Genomic DNA, 11,239 nt, shown 5'->3' with positions numbered 1-11,239 from the left:
CTTTTCTTTTCTTTTCTTTTCTTTTCTTTTCTTTTCTTTTCTTTTCTATTTTAATTTAGCCAAGGAAAAAAAGCTTTTACTTTCTTTATTATCTCAACTTCTAGGAACCCCTTTTCTCTAGAAAGTAATAAAGTCTTAGGTTGCAGGATTATCAGGAAACAGGATTAGAAGATCCCCACCTTTCTCTAAGTCGTTCAACAATTATTAAATCCCAGTTAATAATTGTGTCAGTTCCAATTTTATCACATTAATTCTCAGATTATATGTAGTTAGCATATGAGGTTTGGATATAAACTAACAGCAGCCACTTAGCCAGCTTAAAGTAGGAAAGTCAATTTTTTCTTCAAAGGTTCACCTTTATTGGCTGAATTACTCCCCCTGTCCAATTCATATGTTGAAGTCCTAACCCTCCAGTATCTCAGAATGTGACCATATTGGGACATAAGGTCTTTACAGAGGGAATGAAGTTAAAGTGCGGTCATTATGTTAAGTGCTACTCGAACATCACTGGTATCCTTATAAAAAGGGAAGAGTTGGACACAGAAAAATGTGCAGAGGGAGGACAATGTGAAGACACAAGAAGAATGTCATGTGAACATGAAGACAACAATCTACAACCCAAGGAGGGAGGCCTGGTCAGATCCATCTCTTACAACCTTCAGAAGGAACCACCGCTGCCTATCCTTGATCTCAGACTCCTAGCTTCCGGAAAAATGAGACGATAAATTCTGTTGTTTAAGCCACCCGGTGGGACTTTGTTATAGCAGCCCTAGCAAACTAGTTCATTCACAGAAGCCAAAATTTTGGGGACTTCTAGCTGTTTCTCTTAAGACTTGGTTCTCTTCTTCAAAGAATAGAAATGTGCACATGATGTGTTAAAGCTTTAAATGTTCATTTAACTGAAAAGCCAGCCAATATGTGCATCTCTTTATTAGAAGCATCCTCTCTAAGAAAAAAAATGTGTTCCAATTTTCCTCAGGTGTACTTCCATGCCATAGTTCTGTGCTCCCTCAAATTCCCAGCGCTCACTCCTCAAGAAAGCAAGAAAGGAAAGAGGTTGCTGCCAGGTCCACAGTTACAAGTTACAAGGAACTTTGGGTCTTTCTAGCCCCATTGACTCCAGCTTTGTGGACTGCTCTGTAACTTTCTCTCACTGCCCTATCACTGCATATCCTAATTAGATAAATCTTCTGGGCCCGTGAGCCAGAGAGACCTGGAACAAAAGCACAGATGGTAAGTGGAGGCGGCAGCGGAGGCGGGCACAGGGCTTCAAAGGGAAACTGCCTCATAGCCCAGGCTCCCGCTGTCCAGAAGAGAGAGGCTCGGAAGCATTCTTAAGGGCTCACCTCAAAGCCCTGCAGGCGTCCCAGATTCATCATGTCATTGCAGCGTTTTGGAACAAGGCACATTAACTCCACTGCTTTCTGTGGGAAAGAACAACAGTGGCTCAGGAAGGGGATGAACACTCATGCAGGAAGCTTAAGGCAATTCCGTGCTGGAAGTCAGGGACCTCCTAGCGGCTCCTTCATTCTAGGAAAGGACATTGGTCCCTGCCACCCACTCCTAGAAAAGGGCAGGGGTTTCTGTTCTAGCTTGGGTGTTGGTCATCAGTATAGGGCTCCAAATGAACCAGTGACCACCTGTGGGGGGCACGCTACCCAGTCTGCCTTTTCCTCCTTCCCACTTTCATTTAGCAATTCTCTTTCCTTCTCATATTTTCTTTCTTCTTTGTTGCTTCTTGGCTGCCTAAGCAACAGCTTAGCCTGGTTTGCGAAACACTAGAGGTCTGAACCTAAAATAACATGCCAGAATGGTCTATAACCTCTCTGGCTTAAAATAATCCCCATGGCGACATTGTCTCAAAGGACTTCACTTAGGGAGTAATCCTTGGGGGTAGAAGAGGGAGTGAAAATGGGATATGTTATATTTTGAACTCCAATAGTACCTGGATTCATGGATAAAACTGCACACTGAAACACTCAATCTCTGAAGGATGTCAGGGGACTTAAATACCCCCCTTTCTTATCCTATGTCACTAGAGCCACATAGAGAACAGGAGTGGGGTGAAACTCTGCTCTGTCCCAGGACAGAATTCTTGGGTTCCAGAAAAAGACTCAATGTGTTCATTATTACTTGCCATTTCTCATCTTGTGGAGCACTTGTTTGCAAGGGGCTCTCACTGAGAGGAGTTAGCCTGGACCGCTGGTCCTCTAAGCCAGCTCTTCCCCGTTAGAGACAGATATCCAACACTGGCTCCCAGAGCAGCCAGCATTGTGAGCAGAAGACTCACCTCGATATCTGAACACTCCAAACCAGCCTTCTCGCTGTATCTCAGGAAGTCCTAGCAAGTGGGGGAAGCGGGGATGGGTGCGGGAGGGTGACATCAGTTAGGAAAACAGAGCACTATAAAAAAAAACCCAGCATCATAAAACCTGTGATGATACCCAGGCTACTTTCCTCCCTAACAGACATGACAGTGCATTGTAGAAGCTGAGATATGAACTTATGAGTCATATTGGAAACAACAACATGGAGAAAAACCCCAAATACTCAGAGATTAAAAGTTATGGGAAAAAGGAGGTGGGGAGGGAGGGAAGAAGGGAGAGGGAGACTGTGAGCAGGAAGGGGGGGGGAGTTATGTCCAGAAAGGCTGGGAGAAAGGAAAGCTCAACCTCTCTCTTCCATTTACCTCATATTCTGTAAGACAAATGAAATTAAACCATTGTAAAAAAGTAAAATATGATCAAATTGTAGGTATTACTCATCTAAGCTTTTGAGGGAGGATCTTGCCTTTGCTTTTCTTTCTCCTTGTGGTTGCTCTATTTTTATGCTCTTACTATTTTTTTATTTTTTAAAAGTCCCAAGTTAGTGATGGTGACAAAGGAAGAAAGTGAATTGAAAGAAAGACAGTGAACGAAAAACGAACCTTAAAGGCAGGAATGGCTTGCGTGCAATTTATTTGGAGGCAGAGCTGACACAAGAAACCAACAGGCAAGGTAAGAGCCCACAGATGCCCCCGCTAGTTCACGGGGAAAGTGTGGTGGAGACTGAGCCTCACGCTGACCTGCTCACCGGCTCAGAGCCGGAGAAGACCCTTCTCCGGCTCTGACCCGGGCTCACAGCTCTCTTACCTTGAGGAGCAACTGGTATTTTGTGATTCTCTGAATGGGCTTGATAAGGAAGTCACTAAGTGTCAGCCTTTGATTTATCTCCTGTTTCACCTCCTGGAACGCGAGGGAGATATGTTAGGGGAAAAAAGAGCCAAAGAACTGGGGTCCTGGGGATTAGGGTTCGAGGTGACACAGACAGGACTTCGCTTTTGCCAATAAAGTTTTAGAATCCTCAACCCACATGAGAGGTGGAGTTGCCCACACAACTGCCAATGTGTTATTAACAACACGCAGCACACATTGCCACACCATTCTGCACGTCTAGCACTTTCCCACCCTGTGTCCTCACCCTAGCCCTGGGGACAAGCTGGGATGGGTATTCTGTTCTCTCTGCTGCTCCAGGGCCCACATCAGGAATGAAGGGCTTCTCCTGGGACATAGGCCTCATGGGCTGGGCCCTCAATGCAGATCTGCAAACACTCAGCTGAGAGCTCTTTCCAAGGGACAGCCTTGCCTCTCCTCCAGCAAAATAAGCATTTCCAGGTTGGGGCAAAACAAACACTTTATGGTGCTTGACAGAACCTCTGGGAATGAGAGCAGAGAGCATGGGGTGACTTGGAGCATGGGGACAAGGAGGAGGGGCCTCCAGGGACTGGCAGGAAGTGTGTGGGCACGGTCTGAGCTGGGGTCACCAAAGGGGGACGGAGCTTCTGAAGCAGTCTCTGGCTGACAGTCATTCCGCAGACAGAGGCTTCTGAGAGCTGTCCACACCCTGGGTGCCTCAGCTCCTCTCGAGGAAAGGTGGTCATCGGGAATCTAGCTAATCTGACAGCCCCGTCGAGCCAGCTCTCCCTGTCCCGAAGGGGTCACGGCACTGGATGGGGGGGTCTGGGGATAGATAAGGCTGGCATTTCTGAATGTGGCTGCCTTGGCCTGACTTTCTTCCCCCACCCGGCCCAGCAAAGCCCGAGCAGCTTACTTCAAAGTAAGCGTCGTACTCCGCGACGATGTACTCTGAGCGCGGCTTGTTCTGGCAGTACCACACGTAGATGTGCAGCTTCCGCTCCTGCAGAGGCAGGGAAGAAGGCACTCAGGCACCCTGCACCTCGGGCTCCCAGGGTGCTGGTCTGCTCACCCTGAGAACAACACACACGCTCCACACTTCGGGGACACGCCAAGGCAGTTAAATATTGACGGTAGGAGAGTACGTGCGCTAGGCAAGAGCCCATCTTTCAAATTGCCAAGGAGGTTACAAAAAAGGCAACAACTCAGAGAGGGACAGGAGGGAAGGCAAGTCGAGGAAGAGCAGGAGAGAGAAGGAATTTTCAGAGGCAAGCACAGGAGCAGGTGGGGGTTGGGGGGGTGAGGAGGGTGGGTGGAGGGGGTGGGCAGAGAGGGGGAAAGAAGAACTCACGTGTTTGATGAAGAGCTGTGCCAGCCTGTCTTGCTCCTGGATACATTTTTCCAGTTCAGCCAGGAAAAAACTAAAAGGAGGGAAGGGGTAAGGGAAGGAAGCCACGTCCTTCAGAACTGCATTATTTCTCGGTGAGGAGATAAACAACACCAGAGGCTCCCCAAACCCTACCCTACCCCTAAGGCCAGATGCAGGGGGAGGGTGGGAGGGCCCTGGATTCCTAGGACGTCCCCTGGTCCTCAGGACAACATAGCACTTACTCCTTATGCCAGTTGTAAATCTGGTGAATATTTCCAAACACGATTTTATCCTTTCCTCGCATGTCCTCAGGGACACCCTTTTCTTCTATTCTCTTCATGAAGCCCTGTAGGGCAGAGGCAGTGGTCAGCAGGGTGTTTTCAGGAGACAGCTTTCTTGACAAGCCCCATACCGCAGCCCCGCGTAAGTGCCCACTCTCTGTGGTTTCTCAGTGTGCAGCCAGGACTTTACCCCATGCAGAGTGACAGACACAACTCTGACGGAGCTCTGGGTCCCTTTTGTTGTCTCCAACCCCTTAAGAGAAAGTCTTTCTCACCCAAGTATCTAAATGCCCCTAAAGTAAATCCCTGAGGAGAGAGAGCTGTTTTATATACTACCAAGTTGACTCCTAACTGTGGACTTGTCCAAGGTCTTGTCTTACGCGTGGACTTTTGCTTGTCCTCTCGGTAGCCAAAACATCCTTCTTAAAATCTAAGGAGACTCTAAGCCTCAAGCTCTCACTAGGAGTGTCCTGCTTAGTGCCCATGGGGACCGGTAGTTCTGAAGAATATATGTCCACATGGTTAAATGCCAAAGAACTCTTAAGTTAGAAAGTTGGTCACCAAAAACAAGGTGAAAGGACTCAACTCTAACCAAGAGGCTCCCATAAATGCTGCAACATCTGGGACCCCATCTCTCTCTGAATGTCTCATGATATTTCAAAGAGAAAAGGAAAAACACCCTACATAGTTCATTTGATCTATTATCATTTTTCATTTAATTTCTGCAAATACCCAGAGAGAGTAAACAACACTAAGTTAAAAACATGTAACCTTCAAGTTACAAACCCCTCGGCCCAGGTAGGGTCCAAAATGCCCCTGGTTGGGTGACCGCAGACCCACCCCAAGCCACATACTCACCTCCACCACAATCCCCAGATCTTTGACATAGTCTTTTTCTGTCTGTACCAGCTCATTCAAGACAAACCTGAGCAGGAGATTAAGAACAATGAGGGCCCTCTTCACTGTGAAGCAAGAAACCTTCGCACAAAAGTTGACAGGAAAGTTACTTTGGCACCTTTATGAGAAGACCACCCCAAACCTCACACTTGGGAGCCCTTGGAAGGCGCTTACTGTTGCTCTCCCTGTGACAGGGTCCTGCTGAAGAGGGGAGGGCACCGAGCTGAGAGGGGCTTTCCCAGGTGGCACACAATAGCCAGAGGGACACCAATGCTCAGGACTCCTCATTTTCCTTCCCGTTCTTTTTAAAAATGTATTTATTTATTTTGAGGGGGGAGGGGCAGGGAAAGAGGGAGAGAGAGAATCCCAAGCAGGCTCTGCACTGTCAGCACAGAGCCCAACACGGGGCTCTATCCCACAAACAGGGAGATGGTGACCTGAGCTGAAATCAAGAGTCAGATGCTCAACTGACTGAGCCATCCAGGTGCCACCTGCCCCCCTTTTTTTCTGTTCTTAATGGTCTTTCCTCCCTCACCTATAACTGAACAGTCGAGTTGACACAAGACAGGAGGAATAACAGGCACTTGGGCAAAACTGAGTTATGAAAGCTTTGTGGCTAAGGAATCAATGTGAGGCTTTTCTTCCTTTCTTTCAACTCCATTCTTTGCTTATCAAGAGGAGAAAGACATTTGCTTGATCAACAACCTTTGAGGCCTCAGAGATACCAATACCAAATGAGGCTTCTGAGATATAGAAGTTACAATTACTCAGAGAGGTGTCCCTGGTAACTGGCCTGCAAAACCCCCAGTCAAGGCCAGAAAGATGGACTGCTGACACCTCATAATCACAACTTTCCATGCAGCAGCCTCCCCTCACCCACCAGATGGGGGGGTTAACCACTACAAGGACACTTGCTTTCGTGGTTTCTTTCTTGTTAATGATTTCCTCCTCTTGGAGCATTTACTTTGTGCTAGTGCTTTATCTAGGTTTTCTCATGCTTATATCAAGGTAGGTACTATAAGCCCCATTTCATATGGATGAAAATTACTGAGGCCATATTACCCATGGTGACAAAGTCTGTACCAGAGTTGGGATTTGAACCTATTGTACCAGAGTCCAAAGACTCTGCTCTTTCATTGTCACCTGCTGCCTGGCAAACTATTCAGACTGGCTCTCTGGAGTCCCCAAGGCCTCAAAACCAAGCCCTTCTCTTTCTTTCTGTCCAGAGAGTAAAGAGCTGGACATAAAACACTCAGGGCCATGTACTGGAGCAGGCTAGGTGCTGTGCAGCTTACTGGAGTCTGACTCGTCCTAGCGAAGTTTGAAAGAGTTTCACCTGGAGCCACACAACTGCATTTTGGGCCCAAATGGCAGAAGGGAAAAAGTTCTGAGATGTCCAGAGGGGACCCCCGGCATAAGGGTTATAACTGTTCTGAACCCAGGAAGCAATTCATCTGAAATTCTTGGTCTATACCACACAGAAAAGCCAACGAATCCCCAGGTCTGGGCCTCAGGGTGACAGGGAGAAAGCAAAAGGAACATGCACTTCTTTATCAGCATGTCCAGTACTTCCAACCAGTTTCCTCTCTCTAACACACACAATCCACAATCATGCGTTATAGGCCACAGGAAGGAACCGGCAAGGCCAAATAAAAGCATTTAAATATATCTTTAGCATGGCCCATGTCACTGCTTGGAAGAAAGTGGTAAAAGAAAACCCACAGGAAAGTGGGAGTCGGAATTTGGGGTTGGGAGGGCCCTCTGGAGATGAAGTCCAGCTCTCTGTCCCCAGGGGATATTTTTATCCTATGCTATCTGCTGACAGATTGAGGGCTGTCTTCGGCTTTCCAGCCTCGAGGGAAGGGAAGGGGACTGATTAAATTGGGTGCTGCTAGTGGACCTGGCATCACTTCCCTTGAAGGGCTGATGAAATACTTGGGGAGATAATGACACATTACCAGACAGTCTGAAGAGGTACATAAAAGATTTAAGTTACAGGCATCACAAGACCATGCATGATCAATTGCCAAAAAAACTGAACTGATAATCATGCAATTTTAGAAAATGTTCAGTTCTTATTAGTAAGGATTCTTTACGAGGTAAATATTATCCTTTGGTCCAACAAAACTTCTACCAGCTACAGCTCAGACCTCCTTCTAACCTCTGTGTTTCACAATGGTGGGGAAGAGCTGGTCTTGCACAGAAAATCTCTTAGAACCTTTGCACTGGCTGTTGCCTCAGCCAAGAACACTTTTCCTCCATGGCTAATAGCTAATTCCTTACCTCCTTTTGATCTTCGTGCAAATGTCAGAACCATCTAAAAGTGCAGCATGGCCCCAACCATGTTCTGAATCTCCCTCACTACTTTTTCTTTTCCCAGCTTCTAATATATTAAATAATTTATTTTTATTCTGCTTATTGTATTATTTCTCCCTTTATGGTACAAACTTGCCATGAGAGCAAGGACTTTTCTTTTGTTGTTATTGTTTATTTTATTCACTGATATATCCTATGCCTTAGTGCATAATAGGCATTCAACACCTATTTTTTTTAGTTTTTAATTTTAGAGGGGCTCAGTCCCATGACCCTGGGATGATGACCTGAGCCGAAATCAAGAGTCAGATGCTAAACCAACCAAGCCACCCAGGTGCCCTCAACACCTATTATGGAATGAATGGGTGACTAAAACTTCAGGACAATCAAGTCCACTCTCAGCCTTTTTTCTTCTCCTTTTGTTTTCATCTTTTTCCATGGAGCTCCCATTTAACCCTTCAATGTCTGTATTGAGTCTCCATTCTCTGTACCTGCCTGCCCGACCCAGCCTCTAGCCTCACACAGCCTTCACAATTAGACACCTATATATCCTCTCTTTCATTGTGGCCATAAGTTACAGCAAGAGCAATGAGATACTCTAATAGTTGGATTTTCAGGATAGCTCAGGATGTGGAGAGCTGTAGATTCACGCAAGAGAATAAGAAGAGGGAGAAGAAATGGGTAAAGTGAGTTAAAGAGGCAACAGACTTTTGCCTGTTGGAGCAAAATCAGATAATATCACATCTGGAAGCAGGGCAATGGCTTCCATGACTGCTCGTGGGCCCTTCCAACTGAAGTGACAAGAGCAGTGACAGGCTTTGCCAAGGACCACCTGCTACCCCAAAGTTCTCCTCCCTGACCTGAGTTTTACTTTGGCTTGGCAAAGGACTGGAACATTGGCTCCAGCTCTCATCTATGTAAAAACAACCCTAGAAGTGAAAGAGAACCAGCTTTGTGCAAGTCCTAGGAAATTTCCATTTGCAGATGGTATTTTTCTATCTCTATTCCATTCTTGAGGTTCCCCTGAGTACCCATAAAGTTGAGGGGTAAATATGGAACTGAAGAGACACTTGCTCAGCTCCACTGTGAGGTGACAGCCCTGCTCTGAGGCCAGGCCTTGGCTATGACATTTCTACTTCAGTTTCCTAGGAAAGAAAGTTATAAATGTTCACTTGGCCTGTTTCCAGGCAACAGAAGGACCTGGCCTCACTCACTTTTGCTAATCCTCATGTCTGTGACCAGGTTAAAGGGATGAGGAGTCTGAGGGAGAAAACAGACTAATTAGCAACAGGGAGGGACCAGTTCTCTGTGCTTACTATCTCACACACACCAGGCAATGTCCAAGACTCATGAAGCTCTGCTTCCAACGTGGAGTCAAACCCTAAATAAGAAAACTAAAGTTTTTGAGGAACTGTGGTTTTGCATTCATGGTGTCCGATATCTCCTTGATCAGCCCAAGTAATAGAAGATTGACTTCACATCAGGGCGGATCACTCAAACCTTGCATAATATATGGGTTTTTGTGAAATGGACTGCAATGTGAATTGTATTTGCGCCCCCCCCCCCAACTATTAAAAAAAGTGAAAAGATTCTCTTGGAGCTAAGTCCACAAATGGATGCAAAACTAAACTTTTAGAGAAGGAGTGGAGCTAGGCCCTGTCTGGCTGGCACAATGGCTCCCTTTTCCTATATACTATGTCCCTTCATTTTGAGAAATGTTTCCTCAGATGAAATTCTTCCAACTTTCTGCCATGGATTCTCTAATATGGGAGCATAGTAATAGTCCCAGAGTTTCCTAAACTTTGTTGATTTCCTTTTATCAGTATGTTTTAAATTTCTAACAGACCTTGGTTATAACCACACTTGGTCAGCCATAGCTGCTATCTCCCAGAAAATACCTCAGCCTAAAATTCTTAAAGTCGGTGCCACTACAGTGCCTTGTTCACAATGCTACACTGCACAGATCTAGGTCACCTTTACTTAGAATGAATGATATCAATGGAAACATAGTGTAATTCTCCCCCAAATTTCTCCGACCTCAGCCCATTGTTCACCATACACATGTGCACCAGGATAGAATCTGGAGGAGTCACTTACATCCTGCCCCTCAGGGCCTTGGCTTTCTGTTCTTCTTCCAGGTTTCTAGGAGGTGTGGGTGGGGTCATTCCCTCATTCAGGCAGCCTACAGGGTCTTTCAGGCTTCCCCGGTATGAGCCTCCTTCTAGACTCTGGAAAGAGGAGAAAAATAGCCTTAGAGAACTGTACATTGAAAAGTCATCTGGAAGTCCTTGTGTCCCCCTTCAGCCTAGCAGCAGCTGAGTTGGTCGGTCAGTGGCCAAGGCTGTGTTCACTGAATGTCAGTGAGGTACCAGGAGGTACCTGGAGGTACTCTCCTCTTCCAGCAGCAGACAGCCCAGAACTGCCACCTTCTTGGGCAATCAGGAGGAACTTGGCGTCACAGGCTACCAATTTCCTGCCATAATGAAAATTGTCAAAAGTGACATCTCTGGGTAAGAGCGCCAGAGGTAATGCTAATCAGTTGTAGAACCATCAATTGATGGTCCTTATCCAATTGATAAGGAGAGGGGAGTCATAGGAGAGCTAGTTGGCTAAATCCACGTGTGTTAAATTAGCTACATTTTCCCCCCAAGAGCCGATGAGATGTAGACAAGAAGAGAGCAATAGATTTAGCCTTTCCTAAAAATATCTTTGCTAAGGTTATTTACCAAGGGTTTTCTTTCATTTATGAATCCCTTTCTTTTAATTAAGGTGCTGCAGTCCTGAGAAACAAAGTAAAGGGATTACTACAGTTCTCTAGCAAGAGTTAAGGGCAAAGGATTCTAACCCCAGATCTCCTAGTCACTGGACGATCTTGAGTGAGACAGCTACAGTTATCCCATGTATGCTTTAGTTTTTTTCAATTTTCAGATCAGATCTCTCCTTTCTACAGACTTCTACGGAATAGACAGAGATAAAAGTTGTAGATCCCTTGAAAAATTAAAAATGTTCACCCTCGTCCTTGGATGGAACTGTTAACAAGAAGGATACTCAAAAATGGGGCCGATCTTAGCATTTTTACAGGTGTCCTTGAAGAAAGATCACACAGTGACGCTTAGCACTTCATTATGGAAACTGGCAGAAGCAATGTGGATAAACAGTAAGACTGGAGATGAAGGTCAAGGTGAGCAACTCCAAAACAAATATGG

At 46.0% G+C, this 11,239-nt stretch overlaps 1 protein-coding gene across 8 annotated transcripts in view; it reads right to left on the bottom strand.

Annotated features, from left to right (window-relative positions):
- The window catches only part of LOC125921791 (kalirin-like), a 117,138-nt gene that overhangs the window by 48,509 nt on the left and 57,390 nt on the right, over window positions 1-11,239 (bottom strand). For all 8 annotated transcript variants that reach the window (XM_049629459.1, XM_049629460.1, XM_049629453.1 and 5 more), the window contains 8 exons: window positions 10,131-10,261; window positions 5,682-5,748; window positions 4,785-4,888; window positions 4,525-4,594; window positions 4,090-4,176; window positions 3,132-3,224; window positions 2,291-2,341; window positions 1,347-1,424 (listed from right to left, as the gene is read on the bottom strand). In XM_049629459.1, coding sequence (XP_049485416.1) covers window positions 1,347-1,424; window positions 2,291-2,341; window positions 3,132-3,224; window positions 4,090-4,176; window positions 4,525-4,594; window positions 4,785-4,888; window positions 5,682-5,748; window positions 10,131-10,261 — 681 coding nt within the window. The remainder of the gene's footprint in view (window positions 1-1,346; window positions 1,425-2,290; window positions 2,342-3,131; window positions 3,225-4,089; window positions 4,177-4,524; window positions 4,595-4,784; window positions 4,889-5,681; window positions 5,749-10,130; window positions 10,262-11,239) is intronic.

Source organism: Panthera uncia, chromosome C2 (assembly GCF_023721935.1).
Source record: "Panthera uncia isolate 11264 chromosome C2, Puncia_PCG_1.0, whole genome shotgun sequence".
Classification (NCBI taxonomy): domain Eukaryota; kingdom Metazoa; phylum Chordata; class Mammalia; order Carnivora; family Felidae; genus Panthera; species Panthera uncia.
This window is presented reverse-complemented; position numbering and strand designations above follow the sequence as displayed.